General features: G+C 29.8%; 2 protein-coding genes across 3 annotated transcripts; one reads left to right on the top strand and one right to left on the bottom strand.

Annotated features, from left to right (window-relative positions):
- Positions 1–7102: 7102 nt before the first annotated feature.
- LOC127248284 (HMG1/2-like protein) lies at positions 7103–9207 on the top strand. The gene is made up of 8 exons (XM_051270562.1): positions 7103–7247; positions 7397–7455; positions 7965–8057; positions 8180–8237; positions 8324–8368; positions 8478–8558; positions 8639–8710; positions 8817–9207. Exons 2-8 carry the CDS (start codon positions 7406–7408, stop codon positions 8835–8837), a joined length of 420 nt encoding a protein of 139 aa, XP_051126519.1. The 5' UTR covers positions 7103–7247; positions 7397–7405; the 3' UTR covers positions 8838–9207.
- A 265-nt stretch (positions 9208–9472) lies between these two features.
- LOC127248234 (protein NLP4-like) lies at positions 9473–14306 on the bottom strand. Of its 2 annotated transcripts, none has more exons than XM_051270469.1 (5): positions 13295–14306; positions 11805–12694; positions 11677–11724; positions 10743–11595; positions 9473–10663 (listed from the first exon to the last, which is right to left on the bottom strand). In XM_051270469.1, the coding sequence occupies exons 2-5, from the start codon at positions 12636–12638 to the stop codon at positions 9756–9758; spliced, it is 2643 nt and encodes an 880-aa protein (XP_051126426.1). In that variant the 5' UTR covers positions 12639–12694; positions 13295–14306; the 3' UTR covers positions 9473–9755. The 2 variants fall into 2 exon arrangements, with proteins under 2 accessions (XP_051126426.1, XP_051126428.1); XM_051270471.1 differs by lacking the exon at positions 13295–14306 and adding an exon at positions 12957–13280.
- Positions 14307–20975: the final 6669 nt, after the last annotated feature.

Raw genomic sequence — 20975 nt, forward strand, 5'->3', positions numbered from 1 at the left:
ATGTTACTCTTGTTTTTTATTAATTTTAATGAATTCAAAATTTTTCAACAAAAGCAATAAATTCATTGATTTGTAGTTCAAATTAATACTTGTACTATTTAGTCTATATGGTTTTTATTAAAAAAAGAAATATTAATTTTTGTATAAAATATTATTTAAATAAAAAAAAAAATTCAATTTCAGACTATTTTTTGAACGTAGGAAGCATTTTGTAATGATATGTTGATTTTTATTTACAATTAGTCATTATAAATACTTGCAATATATAAAATATACACTTACTGATAGTAAGGTATTAATCAATCATACAAAATATATATTAATATAATATAAATATAACAAATATATTGATAGTACATTACAATATATATTTTAAATTTTTTGAAATAATACAATCGATTTATTATGGTGTTTATATATTTATAATGTCATATTTTGAAAATCTTGCAAAATAACAAATTATAACATCAACTACATATTACAATATTCATTTTGGTATTGTTTGAAATCAGTAAGTACAATTTTTATTAGAAGAAAATTTCATTTTAAAAAACAATATCGAAAATTGTTTCTTTCTCCTATGTGGTGTTTTTCTAATATTTTTTTATCTTTACTATAAATTAATTTTATATTTAAAATATCAAATGGGATTTATTAATATCACACAAAAATATTCAAATTTAAAATTTTTTATTATTAAAAACCTAAATTCAAAACTTAAAATCCAAACAAACACACCATATATAAAATTTTTAAGGGTGTGTTTGTTTGGAGAATTGGATTTAAATTCAACTACTCATCCAATTTTTTCTCCTAAAAAATATCAAATCAAACACCTATTTTTTATTTTTTATATTATACTAAAAATAAATTTTACTTTCAAAACATCACATCAACACCTATTTATATCACATCATACAACTATTCAAATTTAAAATTTTTACTATTCAAATCTCAATCTAAAATCCAAATCCCCAAACAAACACACCCTAAAGTTTATTCTAATTATTTGTTATTGTATTACATATTTAAATATTATATACACACATGTTACAAAAAAAAAATATAAAATATAAATAATAAAAAAAAAGAAGTGAAATAGTGAAAAAAAAAAAAAGGATGGATATTATATAGATACATATGTATATATATATAAGTTCAAACACAAAAAAATTAAAGAAAATAAAATGCAAGTTAATGGGGTGGGGTAGGGAGAGGGGGGAGGCTGCAGCCCCCTTGCCCCTACGCGCGTCCGCCATTTTCCGCAGCCGGAGACGAAGAGGCGGGGCCGGTTCGCCGCTGCCGGAAAAGAAGAAGAAAGAGGAACCATTGCCGTCGCCGGGAAACGTACTGGACCTGCCGCCGCCGGTGATTCATCGTCTCGACCTTGTCGGATCCGACTGGATTCAAAATTGATATCTGGGCAAAAATATATTTTTTCATTAATTTTTCATTTTTATAGTTTTTAGAAACAAATTGTTATCTGATTTTTATAAAATTATAAAAATAAATAATTGATCAATTATTTATTTATTTTATTCAAAAAAATTATAATAATGTTTTACGTTTTTTATTTCTATAAAACTTGCATAACTTAGGTCTTTATTTAGAACCAAATATAAATTTTGGACGAGAGAAGTATTTCGTACAAACTTTACATTATTATATGCGGGTTTTATACAATAAATAAAACATAGAGCATTTTGTGCATTTTTACTAAAACACAATGGGTATTATATAATTTACCCTTAAATATGATTAAAGTATATAATTATATTTAAAAAAATAAATAGATAATTTACATGAGACGGACTAATAATATTTTATGTTAAACTATTATATTTTTTAGTGTATAAATTATATATTATATATTTTGTATAAAACTATATATATTATTTTTTTTAATATAAATCGAAAACCGTATTAAAAAAATTTTTATTAAAAAACATCTAGTGAAAAAATAAATAAAGTTCACGAAAAAATGGATGTAAAGTTTAATTTATCATAATAAATAAAATTCGTGAAAGGATAATTATTTTGTTTAAAATATTAAAAATCCAAAATTTTCAATTAATTTGCAAAACAAATTGGATTTGGAAGATATAAATCCTGGTTGTTTTACCAACCAAACGTAGGATAGATTCAAATCTTAAATACAATAAATCCTATCACATATAAATCCTACCGTAAAATCTCAATTCCATAAAAAAAAATTAAAAAAAAAATTGTGAACCAAACGACTCTTTATATCAATTATGTGTAGGGATGGAGAAATTTACTGAACATACCAAAATACCAACTTATGGTACCGTATCGTGTCAAAAATATCAAAAATTTCGGTACGGTATCGATATGAATTTTCAAAAAGTTCGATATTTCGGTATGATACCGTACCGATATTATTTTTATTAAATAATTTAATTATTAATATAGATAATAATTATTAATTTTTTTAAAAAAAATCATAACAAAAAAATACGTAGACTATTGAAAATTTATTGATTTTTTCATAATATTTTTGTGGTGGAGAATAGTAATATTTATTGATTTTTTTTTAATTATTTTGAAATTTAAAATTATATTTTCGATATATATCGGTATCGTACACCATACCGAAAAGTTCGGTGCGGTACGGTACGGTATGTCATCCCTAATTATGTGGGTATAAATGTTAGCCACATATGTATCTATATCTATCCCGAGGTAATTTCTTCGTTTCTATTATATAGAAATACTTCTAACCTTTAATGTCCACCGAGCTACGTTTTTGTTTTGTTTTTTTTTTTTTTTCTCGATTTCAAATTTATGATCTAGCAAATCTCGCTGGCTATTGAAGCATTTGTTTGATAGTTGGTGCTTATCAACGGCGGATGAACCTGTAAATGTAAGTGAGTTCCGAAAACTTGCTAAGGTTGCGAACTTCTATGCTGGAGGCGCCGAAGATAAGCAAACTCTGCAATAATAGTAAAACCCTCACAATTTTATTTTTTTAATAGTTAAAAACATGACAGAGACAAAATCTGAAAGTGTCTGAAAAAATTTAAACCTTGATTATGTCAGACAGTATATATATTTTTTAGTTGAAATATATTATACACCTATTGAAAATAAATTTAATATTTAGTTTTTTATATGTGATGGATTATAATAATAACTTTATATATTTGTTAATATAAAATATATCAAACCATCATGTAAATATAACTGATTAATATAAAAGTAAAACCCCACCAATTTTATTTTTATAATAATTATTCAATTTATTTATTTTTGTTAATAGTAGAATACTCACAATTTTATTTTTTTAATAGTAAAACCTTGACATAAACAAAATCTGAAAATATTTAAAAATTTAAACCTTAACCGTTTCAGATAGTATATATATATTTTTTAAGTTAAAACGTATCATACACCTGTTGAAAATAAATTTAATATTTAGTTTTTCATATATGAGAGATTATAATAATAAGTTTATATATTTTTTAATATAAAATATATTAAACTATTACGTAAATATAATTGATTAATATAAAAGTAAAAAACTTGCCAATTTTACTTACATAATAATCATTCAATTTTATTTATTTTTGTTAATAGTAAAAACTTCACAATTTTTTTTTTTTTTTTTAATAGTAAAAATCTTACATAGATAAAATTTGAAAGTGCTTGGAAATTTAAATATTGACCTTGTCAGATAGTATATACTTCCTCTGTCCCATTGAAATGTTATCATTTTTTATTTTCGTCCGTCTCAAAATAAGGTTATCATTTCATAATTTAGTAATTGTACTACCTACTTCACGTAATAAATACTCTTTCAACTTACAATATATTACACAAATGTCATTACTTTTATATTACACTACACTAATAGGAGTATTTTTGTCTTTTTTACTACAATCCAATATAATATTAATATTCAAAAATCTACGTGCAAAAAATAAACGACACCCTTGTTGCGAGACGGAGGAAATATATTTTTTTAAGTTGAAACATATCATACACCTAGTGAAAATAAATTTAATACTCCCTCTGTCCCACAAGAAGGGTGGCGTTTGCTTTTTGCACGTAAATTTTTTAATATTAGTATTATATTGGATTGTAGTAAAAAAATAAAAATACCCCTATTAGTATGTTGTAATATAAAAATAATGGCATTTGTGTAATATATTGTAAGTTGAAAGAATATTTATTATGTGAAGTAGGTAGTACAATTACTAAATTAGGAAATAATAACTTTGTTATGGGACGGACGAAAATAGAAAATGGTAACTTTTCAATAGGACGGAGGGAGTATTTAGTTTTTTCATATATGATGGATTATAATAATAATTTTATATATTTTTTAGTATAAAATAAATCAAACCATCACCTAAATATAATTGATTAATATAAAAGTAAAAACTTGACAATTTTATTTATATAATAATCATTCAATTTTATTTATTTTTGTTAATAGTAAAATCCTCACATTTTTATTTATTTTATAGTAAAAACGAGAGAGAAAATATGAAAGTATTTGAAAATTTAAACATCGATCGTGTCAGACTGAATATATTTTTTGTAAGTTGAAATATATTATACATCTATTAAAAATAAATTTAATATTTAGTTTTCCATATACGAGGGATTATAATAATAACTTTATATAAAAAAAAAAAATTAGTATAAAATATATCAAACCATCACGTAAATATAATTGATTAATATAAAAGTAAAAACTTGTCAATTTTATTTATATAATAATCATTCAATTTTATTTATTTTTGTTAATAGTAAAATCTCACAATTTTAGATTTTTAATAGTAAAATCCTGACAGAGACAAAATTTGAAATTGTCTGAAAATTTAAACATTGATCATTTTAGATAGTATATATATATTTTTAAAGTTGAAACATATCATACACTTATTGAAAATAAATTTAATATTTAGTTTTCCATATATGAGTGATTACAATAATAACTTTATATAAATTTCTTTAGTATAAAATATATCAAATCATCACAGAAATATAATTGATTAATATAAAAATAAAACCCTGACAATTTTATTTATATAATAATCATTAAATTTTATTTATTTTTGTTAATAGTAAAATCCTCACAATTTTAGTTATTTAATAATATAAACTTGACGGGGACAAAATTTGGAAGTTTTTGAAAATTTAAATTTTAACCGTGTCAGACAGTAAATATTTTATTTTTTAAAATTGAAACATATTATACACCTATTGAAAATAAATTTAATATTTAATTTTCTATATATAAAGATTATAATAATAGCTTTATATATATTTTTTTAGTATAAAATATATCAAATCATAACGTAAGTAAATATAATTCATTAATATAAAAGTAAAAACCTGACAATTTTATTTATTTTTTTAATAGTAAAAATCTCGCAATTTAATTTTTTTAATAATAAAAACCTGATGAAGACAAATTCTAAAAGTATTTAAAAATTTAAACATTGACCGTGTCTATATACTCCATCCGTCTCATAACAAAGTATTCATTTTTCCATTTAAGTCCATCCATAACAAAGTATCTATTTCTTTTTTCTTTTTTCTTTTTTTTTTTAAGTAATTGTACTATCTACCTAACATTACAAATACCCTTACAACTTACAATATATTACACAAATGTCATTACCTTTATATCACACGTACTAACAAGGTGATTTTAGTCATTTCTACCTTATTCTTACTATATTCCAATATAATAGTAACATTTCTAAAACTACGTACAAAAAGCAAATGAATACTTTTTTTTTTGGACGAAGGAAGTGTATTTTTTAAAGTTGAAATATATCATCCACCTATTAAAAATAAATTTAATATTTAATTTTTCATATACGAGGATTATAATAATAACTTTATATAAACTTTTTAGTATGAAATATATCAAACTATAAGTAAATATAATTGATTAATATAAAAGTAAAAATATGACAATTTTATTTATTTTTTTAATAGTAAAAACCCCATAATTTTATTTTTTAATAGTAAAATCTTGACAGAGACAAAATCTGAAAGTGTTTGAAAATTTAAACCTTAATAGTATCATACAGTATATACATATTTTTAAGTTGAAACATATCATACATCTATTGAAAATAAATTTAATATTTAATTTTTTATATATAAGGGATTATAATAATACCTTTATATATATATTTTTTTAGTATAAAATATATCAAACCGAAGTAAATATAATTGAGTAATATAAAAATATATTTTTTATATACAATATTATTAATGAAGAGTATGACATCTAATTTAAATTTTAAATAGTAAAATTATAAATTTTTTTATTATAATACATAAACTATTTAATTTAATAATGTTTTAAAAATATAAATAAAAATTTATTGAATAAATCTCTACAAAACAAATATAGTTGTATATAATGCCACCGTATAACAAATATATATATTGTTATAGTACTGAAAATTTAATTTAAGTAAAAATTCATATTAATATATTCAAATTAAAAACAATAATTTTAATATAAATATACCAATTTATCATTATACACCTAATACTGAAATATCAAAATAACGCTGAAATATTTTGGTATATATCAAAAATATCAAAATATAAACTATATATGGTTACAACACCTAATTGATGTATAGAATATTTCTATATAACAAAAATTAGAGGTGTATTTGTTTTGTGCTTTGGTTTGAATTTTTTTATGCAAAATATATAAATTATGTAGGTAATATAAAAATAATAACTATATATAGTATATTAATTTTTTTTTTGAAAAAATTTATTAAAAAAATTTGAGTAAAAAAATAAAGATTAGGCATTTTTGATACAATATATTTTTTTTTATATTTTAATAAAATATTAATTTATTTTTTTGCATTATTATATTTAATATTAAAAATATTTATATATTTATATAATTTTTTTTTTATAAATGTCATCATACGGGACAGAGGAAGTGTCCCGTATTTGGATAAATGTGGATATTTTTTTCCATCCTTAATTATTCATATGGATTAAAAAAAATAATAATAATTCTAATAAATTGGGTATATGACGTGGCAAAATAGTTGAGATCCCGCCCAAAGACCCAAACCCGCTTATAGTTGGCGTAATTCAATTTTTGGAGGTTCCCTCGGCGGCTTTATATATAAGAGAAGCGCCACATTCTCCCTTTCCACCGCCCAAGCCCGTTTAACGCATTCCTCACCAATTCTCCCACCCAAACCCTAAACCTAACGCCCGTTCAGGTAACTTTACGTTACTTTGCGCTCTGTTTATCGGTTTCCTTTTCCTTTTGTTTCTGCATTCTATGTTGTTGTTTTGGTTTGGCTTGAGTTTGGAAGTTTGATCGGGGTTTTTTTTTTTTTTTTTTTTTTTTTTTTTTTTTTTTCTCTAGTGCATCGCCATGAGAGGAGGAAAATCCAAGGCTTCTGGTTCGAGTAAGGCTGACAGCAGGTGATGTGGATTTTTAATTTTTATTTATTTTTGTTTTTTGGCTGTTTTGACGGCGTAGATGTGTTTTTTAGGTTTTTGTTGGATGTTTCTGGATTTTTGTTGATTGTTTTATATATTTTTGCGAGTGAATAATATGTAGGTTTTCCGTTGTCTGTTGTAGTTTAGTTTTAAGTTACTCGATTGGATTGTTTGTTGTGTTTGTGCGCGTGTTGAAAGATCTGCGTTTTGGATTTTGTTGATGGATCTGGCAGTTAGCCAACTGCTAGTGTGGTGTTCTGTTTGTCTGTAATTATGTTGGTTATGCTTAGATTTCCGCGTTTTGTAACTACAATTGCTTTTTCTATGTGTTTTGTGATTGCTTAATATTTGCTAAAGTTGATTGTTATATAGTTTGAAATACTTCAACAAAAGGACATCAGAATTCCACTAAGAATGTTTTCGCACACTCAGGCTGTTCTCCATTATCTAATCTATACAAGTATCTAAAGAAGTTTTGATGATGATATTAGGCTTGCTGTGAGGAAACAAACAAAGAAGGAAAAAAAAGCAGCAAAGGATCCGAACAAACCAAAGAGGCCACCAAGTGCCTTTTTTGTCTTCATGTATGTTGTATTTGCAGCCTGAGTTGAAGCTTCTTTCAGCATTTCACTCCTTTCAAGGGCTTGTTATTACTAGGTTTTATTCTCTGTTTCCAAAATTTGTGATGTATTGCTCGTAATTTCAGGGAAGATTTTAGGAAGCAATTCAAGGAAATGTACCCAAACAACAAATCAGTTGCTGCTGTGAGTTGTTTATTCTTTTAAAATTTTCGGTGCTTGTTTACTTTTCAACGCTTTTATGATATCTGTAAGTAATGAACCAAATGTAGGTTGGTAAAGCTGGTGGTGATAAGTGGAAGTCAATGAGTGATGAGGTATCTTACTACGCTTGTGATTTTAGATTTCTGGATCTGTTTTTTTGATCTATTGTCTAATTGTTCTATCATTGACTAAAACTCATGAAATTGATTGTTTTATATCTAGGAAAAGGCTCCATACGTGGCAAAAGCCGAGAAGCGAAAGGAGGAATATGAGCGGAAAATGGAGGCCTACAACAGGAAATTGGTATTCCATTTTGTTATGCAATTCTCAAATTCTGTTTTTGCTTATGTTCAACCTGCAACTCCTAAACAAAACTTAAACAGGCTGGAGAGGGTGATGAAGAGTCTGACAAATCAAAGTCAGAGGTTAATGACGAAGGAGATGATGATGGAGAGGTTTGTTCTTTATATATATAGAATCATCAAATAATGAAATGATTTCAATATGAATCTTCAATCAGCTTTGATGCTGATTTTGAGACGTTTTTTCAATTTTGCGTAGGATGAAGAAGACGACGATTAATTGCCCTGGAATGTGTATTGGGATAAATCTTCTTCTCTAGGATTCTAATGCTCAGCTTATATATGTTATATTCCTTAACATTGATATACTCAATGTAAGGATGATTTTATGAACATGGTGGGTAAGCTTTCCCCTACCCCACCCCTCCCCACCCTTTTGGATCTGCTAAGATAACATCGTAGTTACATAATCTGCAATTAACTGTTTTGATTTTAGATGATGGATACTTTATGATGGTAGATTTGAAACTCAGATCTTTAATATGCATCATCAACTATGATTGTGTTATTTTCATATCATCAAGGTATGTTTTGTCATGTTATGCCCCTAATTTGGTAAATTGCATATATCTGATTGAAGTTTACATTTATGTTGATATACATTTATTTATTTATTTTATGATATGCATGTAATGTGTACAATTCCTTAGGGAAGCTTCAGAGGATATGTTTTATGTGTCAGAGTATATTATGAATGCATGAAGTACGCCATTGGTATCATTTTTCTAATTGTGTTTGGGATTTATTTTCCAAATTCACATCTTGATATTTAATATTTAAAATGATCATTAAATATTTTTATGTAAATATATAATTAAAGGTCGTGTATCTTTCTAAAAAACAAAAAGCATCAAATAGAAGAAAATTTGTTAAATACACTCATGCTAACGTCCACCAATACAATAGGTAGAAAAACACTAAAAATTGACAACCAAGAAGCTAACGCCCACAAATAATACACTATTGTCTCCAATTCCATCCATACAGTGTTATACAATTCCAACTGTCGACGCTAAAAAAACCACCTTCGCGTCTCAACAACGACTCTGCCTATACCACCCAATAACCAATCCTCGCCAACGTACCACCTTTTATTCACAAAGAACAACATTAGGATTGTTCACCCGTCGATCCACACCTACAAAGATAGAGGAATCCGCCCGCCGGCACCGGCAACTCTGGAACCACCAGAAGACGGCATCGAAGAATCGGGAATAAACCAGAGCTTGATCGTCGCGCTCCGCGACACCCGACACACATCCAAACATTCATCGAGGTCTGCGTCGCACGTCAACAGCACCCACTCGGCGTCATCGTCCAAATACTTGAGATGAAACCTCGCCGGATCACCGCCCACCCCGAACCGCCTTGAGATCTCATTCAACAAATCCTTGTACCGCCATTCGCTCTTCATCCGGAACCTAATGTTGTCCTCGCCGCACGTCACTTTGATCCTCGGCAACGGCAACGCATTTGGGTCGACTGGTCTCTCGCCTACCGTGTGATCTTCCGATGGCTTCTCCGGCGAAGACGACATCGACAAATGGCTCTTCGAACTCGGAAGGGGTTTGAAACTTTCATTTTCCGTCACAAAATTTGCGTCTGTCCTCGCCCTCTTCAGCATCGTCTCTGAGAATTTTCCATTGTCCGCCGTTGGATTATCGACAACGCTGAATGAGCTAGACGGCGGCGGCTGTGCCCCGCTCGAGCAACATTGGCTTGAGCCAGAGCTCTGACTACAAGAAGACGACGGCGACGTCGACGCTGCAGCGGTGGCTGCGGCCGGGGGCTTCAAAACTGAGATCTCCGGCGGTGTTACGTCCACCGATTTCTGATTCTTTGAAGTCCTCGATGCATTCGGGGACGTGGCAAGTTCCGGGAAGTTGGAATAGAACGAGTCGAACTGCAGAACACCGGAGGTGCCGTGGACGGAGTCAATCACGCGCTGGATTTTCTGCAATGAGTGGCCGACTTTCTTGATCTTTCTCGACGGCCAACGCTGCACCCCGTGCTGCCGGCATATCCTCTTCAACGTCGTCGGGCAAACTGGAGTAAAAAACGCAAAGTCAATGAACGGTACAACGAAAAATGAAACACAAATAAATCGAAAAGCCGGCGTTCTCACCTCCGAGCTTCTTCGCGGCATCTTTCAGGCTGCCGGCGAAGTGCTGTCGCAGAACCTGCAATGTAATAACCTTATCCGATTTAACGCGTCGTTTCTCGCCAGCTTTGTTCGTGTAGAGTGAACTGCCGTCTCCAGACATCGACAAATCCGTACCAAACGTCAGGTCTCCCCGGACTTCAGAGCGCGGCTTCACTGCAGCTCCGGTTTCCGAATAATTCATCCATCCGTTATAACGGCTCGAACCCGCTGCGGCTGCGGAAACGGGAGCTTCCTGAGTAATAGAATTTTCCGGAACGGCAGATTCTTCCAGCACCTCTTTGTCGGTGACGACTCGTAGTGTACGGCAGACATTCTGTATGACGGCGGACAACGAGGTTAGCATCTTCTTCTGTTCGTCGGGAGAAACGCAGTCAGTCGGCAAGAACAGCTCGAGGACGAAATCCGACGAGCCGGTGCAGACGCTGCGGAGCCGTATGGCGACGGCGGATTTAAGACTGAACATCCGGGCGTAGTGCGAAAGCGGGTACTCAGTCCGGCTGCAAGCGGTGACGTCTGGCGAGAAGCACGGCTGGTTCGTCCGAAACGCTCGACCCACGATGCCCTGATCTTTCAATAGATGATAATCGGAACACGCTTCGTGGAATCCCTGAATTCGGGCGTCGCCGATGTAGCACGCCGCGGCGACCGGAGAAACGCAGTTCTGCAGATTCTCCTCCGAGTGGCGGCAGCCATCTTTGCCTTGTAATACGCACGAGACCCACGTCTGCGCCAGCGGCAACCGGTGGCTCGTCGACGCCGCTCGCAAAACTTCTAGAATCTCCGGCAATGCCGCTTGGTATGACAAGTCGCACATCTGCCATTGAAACGAAAACATGACTTCTAAGCAATCGAATCTAGCAATTGGGACACGATTATTCATTACAAACATATATACCTTAACATTCCGGGAACCCGAAATTTCCGCAGTTCTCAGATCAACAGCCTGCAAGAATCGAAACGAAACGTTCAAACCCAACAACAACGACAAAATCGACAATGCGAGCGTCGGGATCGAATTCAAACCTCGAGAGCTCGGCAGACGGTCTCGAGCTCGGGGCGATATTGCACTTTCTGCGTTGTCAAGACAACCTCGACGACGCCCAAGCAATTACGGCTGCCCTGTTCGAGAATCGGCACGGCGAGAGTCCCCCGAACATCGACCTGCTGAGCGTGGCGAACGCGAGGATACTCGTCTCTCGTAAAGAATCGGACGTCGGGAGTCCACTCCGGGACCTTGCTAGCAAATACCCGTCCCGGTAACCCGACGCCCTCCGTCGAATCCTCCTCTGCCGGAAAGTGGTAATTTACCGAAATCTCCCTGTAATGCCGGAGCCTCGGGCAATTAAGGTCGAGCGAAAATGGCTGGTTGCTCGTCGTCAGCACTCGCTTCCCCTCGCGCGTCACCGGAACCCAAACCTGAATCAAAGCATCCTTATCTCTTGTGCAATCCTTGATGTAACCTAAAGCTTGGATCAATCGATCGACGACGGAAATCGACGCCTCCGGCCCAATCCACCACCGCCGGCTGCTGTGATCGCCGCCGTCGAAGAGGGGCTGCTCCGGCCGACCCGGCGAGGCGGCATCGATCGACGATCTCTGCTGCCTGTCGTCCTTTTCGGGACTATCGCTACCATTTCCGATGAATTCTCCGCTGTTGGATTCGAGAATGGAGGACGGCCAGCCGGGGAAGACCGCTGCCGGATCGAACGGCGAGACGGCGGCGGAGAAATCGGAGCCGTTAGCCTCCAGCCAACAGCCTTCCAATAAGAGCTCATCCATGTAGTCCAAATCCATGAAGCAATCGGTTGAACCAGACGTTGCGAGGATTGTACCCAAAGGTACAACACCTTCCTCCATTGCACAAAAGCTTCACAGAAACCCTAACCCCTAATTTTACTCAGCAGATCCGAAACCTAATAGGACAAACAGTTCATCAAATTCATAGTCAATTCATTAGTGTTATTGAAGAATCTGTAAAGAAAAAAAGTCCAATTGCTACGCTGTTCAGGCAAAAGCATCAAAGAACAGATCCACATATACATACACACACACATATATATATATATATATTCTGTCAAGTTGGGATTCCTGCTTTGACCCAAACACAAATTGAGATTCCGGACAGAGCAGGAAAAAAATCAATAAAAATAAATTAATAAAAATTGGTGGGCTTACATAATTAGAGAATGTTTTTAAATTTGGAGAAAGATTCTTGGGGCAGCCATGGAAGGCAAGGCTGCAGAGCTTGGAATTCTTCACCAAGATTCCAGTGTTTTTTTACCGTAACTAAAAAGAGTTGCGGAGATAATCAGGAAGAAAGAAAGAACAACTTTTGCAGATAAGAGTGTAAAGAATGATCTCATGACCCAATCCAACAGAAACCACATACATAAACAAAAACAAAGGTTTGATTGACCGATGTCGGAGATTTGCAGAAGAGGAAGAAAGAAAGAAAGAAAGATTCTTAAATATCCTGTTTCTCAGTGTGTGTAAATGAAGCAGCAAAGGGTTACCTGTGGTGTGGTGTGTGGAGCAGAAGAATATCATCAACAAAATTTCTTGGTAGGGTCTCAAGTACTAATTCTTGTCCCCAAAATTGTTTGTCAGCTGAAATTTCATCCACAAAGAGAAATATGGGCACAAGGGAGTTCTGTTCTTTTCTTTACCCCTCTCTCTCTCCTCTTTCTCTCTCTCTCTCCTTTTCTGTGTTAGCTGTAATTATCTGTCACAAGAAAACCCTCACAAGTTGATTCGATCGACACAAGGACTTGTTGATATGGAAGAAGGGGGAAGATTCTTCTTCCCAAGTAGGCCCCATCAGTGACGCCACCAAACCCTAGCCCCTCTTTGGGATCCTCGATCAATGGCGGTCAACCCAATCAGCAAAAATCAAATCGATATTCTCGTCGATCAAATGCACAAATGCAAAAGGAAATCAGGAAATCAGGGGAAAAAAGGAACAAGTGGAATTAAAAATCCCCAATTATTGAAACCCTAATTACAAAACCCTAAATCCCCAATTCGAGATTCATTCAAATAATAGTATATGTTGTTGGTGGGTGGGTAGGAGTTTGGGGTGGGGCTAGGGTTTCGTCATACCATACTTAGATGCTTTCCTCCATGGCTCGACCTTCCCCCGAATTGTTTATAGTTTTAATACGCTGACGTCGTAGCAGCAATCCATCCACTTTCTTCAATCCCTACCCTACACCCACCCTCCTGGTGCGTGTGGCGCTGTAATCCACGATGCGGCTGAGATTCATCCTCCGCCATGGACGGCCACGATCGGAGTTGACGGGATCTGAAGAAGAATCCACTTGCAGATTCAAAACAAAACTATATTTAATTCGTAAATCTCTCCTTGTAATTTCCCCCCTCGCCAGAACGATGCGAGTGCGCCCACATCAACTCCCATTGGAATTTGCGCAATTAATTGAAAAAACAAACAAAAAAACACGAACAGCAACAGCAAGAAGAGCGATTAAATTAATGGCGATTTCTGACAGCTTTCTGGGATTTTGTGGCTTTCATTGATTTCGTCAATTCTATTTATTTATTTATATATATATTTTTTTTGCTGAGCTCTGCTGCTTTGCATTTTATTTAATTTGTTTATTGATAGAGTCGTGTTTTGGATAAGGACGAAGGGAAGAGTCGTGAGAAGGGAAAAAGCGCTAGCGAATGAAAACGCGACTTTAGTAAGTAGTGCTGGTGGAGCGTGCACGCACGTTTTCTAGGATGCGCGTGACGGATAAAGTAATTTGTTTATTGCTTAGTTGATAGAAATAATTAATTAAAAGACAGCATAATAATTGAGTGTTTGTTAACTAAATAAATATTCAATGCTAGAATTATTTAATTCATTTATTAGAATATTCTACCCGTGATGATGCAATTATTATTTTAGTATATTTTTAATTATAATATTTTTTTAATGTGACGTCATTATTAAAAAATTAGTTTGATTATGTTGTACATTTGTTTCTAGTTTAAGAATTAATATTTAAGGATGTATTTTTAGTTTTGATTTCTAATTACTATATTGCTTTTAATTTTCTATAATTTTTAATAAAATATACATTCAATCTAGCAAAAGAACACACTTTAAAACCTCCACGTATATTTACATTTTTAATAAAATATTTTCACTGGTATCACAAATATAATTAAAAGGGAAAAAATTATTTTTGTCCTAATATAACTAAAATTCATCAATTTTGGTCTAAATTTAAAATTTTTATCAATTTTGGTCCCAATATAACCAAAACTTATCATTTTTTGTCTCAATGTAAATTTTTTATCAATTTTAGTCCAAATATAACCAAAACTTATCATTTTTTGTCCAAATATAATCAAATTTTATCTTTTTTTGTCCCACCGTCAACAAACCGATGGAAAATATTGACGTGGACTTGCAAGATTGTGCAATTTCTTCAAATATAAATATAAGGTTTGGTTTCTTTTCACGTTAGCATTTTCTGTCGGTTTGTTGACGGTGAGACAAAAAAAATAAGATTTGATTATATTGAGATCAGAAATGATGAGTTTTTGTTATATTGAGACTAATATTGAGACAAAAAATGATGAGTTTTGGTTATATTGGGACCAAAATCGGTAAGATTTTTATATTTGGACCAAAATTGATGAATTTTTGTTATATTGAGACTAAAAATAATTTTTTTCCTAATTAAAATTATTATTTTCTCTATCTCCCATTTGAAAGATGGTTTTTTGAGTTTTACAATAGACTTAAAAAATAATATTATTTTATTAATTAATTGAAGTGTGTATGAGATTTTAATATTTTTATTTTATGGATTTTATCTAAATAGTAATTGCATTTATAATGATATATTTGTAATTTAAATAAAAATTAAGAATATTTTGGTATTATTGTTATGTTACTTTTACTAAAAAAATAAAAAAAATTATTTTTTAGTAAAATAAATAAAAATAGTAAAACTAATACTTTGAACAGTCACATAGAGAATATATGTTATTATGTTTTAATAATATTATTAATATTAATAAAAAAATAGATTATTATTAATAATATATAAAAAATAATAGTAATATAATATTATTTTGTATATTTACATTTTTAAAATAAAAAATAATTATTTTAATTGAATTGAATTTTAATTAATTGGATATTGATAGCATTTTAAATTTTAGATAGTAAATACTAGTTCATCTAATTTTGGATAATTATACAATTTTAAGTTTTAAGCAGGGGTATTATAATTTTTTTAATGATAACACAATTATTAACTTTTACTCTCTTCTCTTCGCCTCATTTCGAATGACCATTTTGAATTTTGTAGTAAATTAACAAATAATACTTCCTTTATCCCACAATTATAATCTGGGTTGTATTTGATACGAGATTTAAGGGCGGATAAAAAGTACGGGTAAAAGATTTTTTTTGCCCTTGTGAGTGTATTAGTGTAAAAAGTAGTGGCAATTGTGTAATAATAATGAAAAAATAAAGGTAATTTTATAGTGATATGATTATTTATGGAAATGAGACTATTGTTTTGGGATGGACAAAAATAGTAAACATGACTATTGTATTGGGACGGAGGGAGTATAATTTTACTGGTTAATAAAAATGTGTAAGATGAACTATATATTATGTGTATGTCTTTTAAATAAGCATCCGACTATTTTTTACACGTAATTTTTTTTAATATGAATATAATATTGATATGTAATACAAATTAAATAAAAATAATAAAAATATTTTTATTATTATTGTATGAAATAAAAATAATGACATGTGCATAATAAATATATGTAAATTGTAAAAGTATTATTACTATTATATAGATAGGCCGATAGTATAACTACAAAAATAAAAAATAAAATAAAATAAATACTTTATTAAAGAACGGATCTAAACAAAAAACTAGATAATTTGTTAAGGAAAAAAAAAAATATAGTATATATATATATGTTATGTGTATTTATATCATGTGTATATAATACAATGTCTGGCAGATAGTTTATAAATATTGTTTTGTACTATTCTTTTTTAATAATTATATTTTGTGTATAATTATATTTATATTTACTAATATTAATCGGGAATAGTATGAAACAAAATGATTGGTGAATAAAACCCTTGTTTCTGTATTTTCGTAGATCTAATATTCATTATATTCCAATACAATAGTCTTATTTACTATTTTTGTTTGTCCCAAAGTAATAGTCTTATTTTCATAAATAATCATATCATTATATAATTACCTTAATTTTTTCATTATTATTACACAATTGTCACTACTTTTTACATTAATACACTCACAATGTCAAAAATGTCTTTTAGCTATACTTTTTACCCACTATCAATATAATATTAATATTCTTTAAATCTCACGCCCAACACAACCAAAACTATAGTTCCAAGTCGGATTGAGTGTATCTTTAAAAAAAAAATACTATAATTTTAAAACAAAAGGTAAAAAATAAGATTAAAAAAAAAAAAAACAAAAAAACATATGTATAAAATTAAGGGGTTGTGCTCGCGCCTCGGACCTTGATTTTGGGATCTAGACATCTAAGTAACGTGTTTAGATATATTTATTATCTTTAAATATATTTTGAAAATATTTGAATTCATGAGTAAGAGAGTGGGTCAATTTTCTTAAATTTAAATTTATTTATTTTTATTATATAATCATTACAAATTTTACAAAAATATAAAGTTTCTTTCTTTAATAGCTAAATTTTACCTTTTCTTCTAGGACGATATTTTTATAAAATATTTCATCGTATATTATTTTAATATTAAATTCAAATAATAAAAAAACATACATTATTTTTTATAACTATTATATTTAAATTACTAATGAAATTAAAATTAAAATAATAAAATAAACTAAAATCCGCCGCGTATTTACATAAAGTAGTACTTCCTCCGTCCCATGTAATATGAGTGTATTACTAAATACACGAGAATTTAGGTAAAGTATAATTAGTAATTAAAAAAAATAATTATTATTTAATAAAAATAATTATAGATTAAGATTAAGATAACTAAATAGTTTAATTAAGATTAAAAAAAATTAAATTTTAAAATTTAAAATATGATTAATGTGTATAATTAATTTTCAAAAAAAGAAAATGACAAATTATGTGGAACGAACGAAAATAGAAAATATGAACAAATTATATGGGACGGGGGGAGTAATAAAGATGATATAAAGTGTATAATTAATTTATAATGGAGTAATAATATTATTATTGCAAATCAAATCAAACTAATATTGAGAGTTTGTCCTTATAAATGTTTGCTTTTGTTGCGTTCGACAAAAAAAATAACGTGTAGGAATTCGTTCTGCAGTTTTGTCTCCATGTTAATTCTATTACTCCTTCTATACATAAATTTTATTTTATTTTATTTTATTTATTTTATTTTATTATTTTTTTTAAAAAAAAAGAAGAAAAAGAAGAAGTATTGTGTTCATTTTACTATTCTAGGTTGTTATTACAATTATGATCATATATTTGAGAAAAGTATTAAATCATTCTGTAATCTTTTATGAATTGTTTTTCACTTATTTAAATTTGGTTTGCTCACGTAGGGGTGTGTTTGTATTTGAAATAGTATATATATATATATATATATTTTTATGTGAGGTTGTTATCTGTCAATCTGTTATTGTTAAAATTCATCGATGATGGCTTAATGATTTCGGCCCGTCAAAATCGATAAAAATTGGATTCTTCGACCTACTCAAGAAAGTATCCAGGCTAAGTCTTGCAATAAAAATCGACATGCAGACAAATTCTGATGATGCAAAACGCGATTAACAAATTCGAACCTGATTTCATTGAATGAAATCGAACACAAATAGACTATACGAATGATAAATACAGCAAACACTAAAGCTGAAAATTACATGATACTCTATCCGTTCAAGAACTATATTTTGGGTTGTGTTTGACACGAGATTTAAGGAATATTGATATTATATTGATAGCGGGAAAAATGTATGGGTAAAAAACTTTTTTGCCATTGTGAGTATATTAGTGTAAAAAGTAGTGACAATTGTGTAATAATAATGAAAAAATAAGGATAGTTTTATAGTGATATGATTATTTATGAAAATAAAACTATTGTTTTGGAGCGGACAAAAAATAGTAAACAAGACTATTGTATTAGAACGGAGAGAGTATTAAATTGGAGATATAAAATATCAAGATGCACCAATGATAACACAAGATAAAACAATAACAAAAAAGAAACGGATCGGGTCTTAGAAGAAATAAAAGTATAGAAAAGCAAGAATGCACTAAAATAGAGAAAGAAAAATAAAAATAAATAAGAAAAGATTTAAAAATGGTATGCTCTTCTCAATCTTTTGTCTCATTTAAAAACTTTGAATTTATTTTGTTACTCAATTCTTTCACTCCTCTACGATTGTAGGGGTTCAGTTACCTTACCTCAATGTAGTGTATTTTTTTTATACCGGCTAATCACCATCCGTCATGTTTATTTAATTTTTTTATTTTATTAATTTTTTTTGTTTTAAAAGTACAAATGGCCCGACATAGGGGGAGAAATCATATATCGGGGATAGAGTAACTGAACCGAATTTTACGAACCAACTTTCCACTTCTTTCACTGCTCAATCTCACTTATTTCTTAACTTTCCGACTTCCTCCAATATTTATCTGTTCAAATTAGATTTGTCTTTATCCGAAGCAGATTTGTGGGCTAATTCAACTCTCATTTATGGTGGCCTCCAAGCTAAACTGGACTTCTTCGTGAGCTAGCCTGTCGATCTTCATCGGACCTGAAAATTAGATAGTAACAAATGGAGGGCATTTTTTACTACCAATTCCGTGACTGTTGCAATTTTTACTGTTTAAGTCGGCAAGCCGTTGGCAATATACAAATACAACGTGCATTCTGTCTTGATAGTAATGTTTGATTGTGTAATATTATTATTATTAATATTATTATTATCGGAATAATAATATTACGTATAAATCATGAGTGGATGCAGGCCACCTGACTGCGTGTGAGTACATCGAATTTGTACTAGCAAGTGGGTAAGTAATATTACTTGTGTGGGTTTTTACCTAAAATTTTTTAATACTTCGTCTCAAAAGAGTTGTCTTATTTTTTATTTTTTTTATTTATCTCAAAATAATTGTTCTGTTCCTTATTTAGTAACCGTGTCCAATAAATTATTCTTACTTTTCCACAATTATATTTAATTATTACTCAAACCTATTTTTTTAAATCATTAAAAAAAAAGAGGTAACTTAGGATTTTACATTCTACTTTATATTCACTTTTAATTAAATATATTATTATTCATTAATTGTCATGCCAATTTCCAACAAGATATATTTTATGGGACGGATGAAGTATACTTTTTAAAAAATAATACTACCTCCGTCCCATATCTATCTGTCCATTTATTTTTTTCATGAGAATTTTAAAAATATTAATATTATATTGAGATATAATAGAGATAAAAGTAAATAAACTAAATTAACTTTGTTATGGGACAATAAAATTACTAAAACTCAAATGAATACTTTATTATGGGACATACCAAAGTGAAAAAACAGATAAATTGTTAAGAGACCGATGAACTATAGTAAATATATTTTTTATTTTTATGTTATTTACGTAATTTTTTATATTTATCTTTTTAAACCAAAATATAAAACAAACACATCCATCACACCTAATATAATAAGTATTTTTCGTGTATTTTTTGTATTGATTTGAAGAAATTTTTATTATGTTAAATATAAAAACTTATGTCAGACATTATAAATTTAATAAATACATGCAAGTGTATTAGTCTGTCTTAAGAAATATATTGGGAAAATTTTCACAAAATAAACAAACCCTTCCGTGTATCTACAGAACGTATGTTTATTTGAGCTAAAAATACATTTTAGTAAGTATAGAATTATATTAATTTATTATATTATTAATTAAAAATAATTTAAAAAAGTATACAATGAAATTAATAAAATAAGATATATATATTTTTAATAAATTCATAATGTAAGTATAGTGATATATTTGTAAATAAATATAATATTAAATTATATAAATTAAGAAGTACTAAAATTATTTTCTATAAATAAAAATTTAGTAACAGGATGAAGTAACTTATAATATACTACTTCGAATTTGTAAATTGGATTCTTTGAAGGAATCCT

The sequence above is a fragment of the Andrographis paniculata genome, unplaced genomic scaffold (assembly GCF_009805555.1).
Source record: "Andrographis paniculata isolate CXL003 unplaced genomic scaffold, ASM980555v1 Contig33END, whole genome shotgun sequence".
In the NCBI taxonomy this organism is placed as follows: Eukaryota; Viridiplantae; Streptophyta; class Magnoliopsida; order Lamiales; family Acanthaceae; genus Andrographis; species Andrographis paniculata.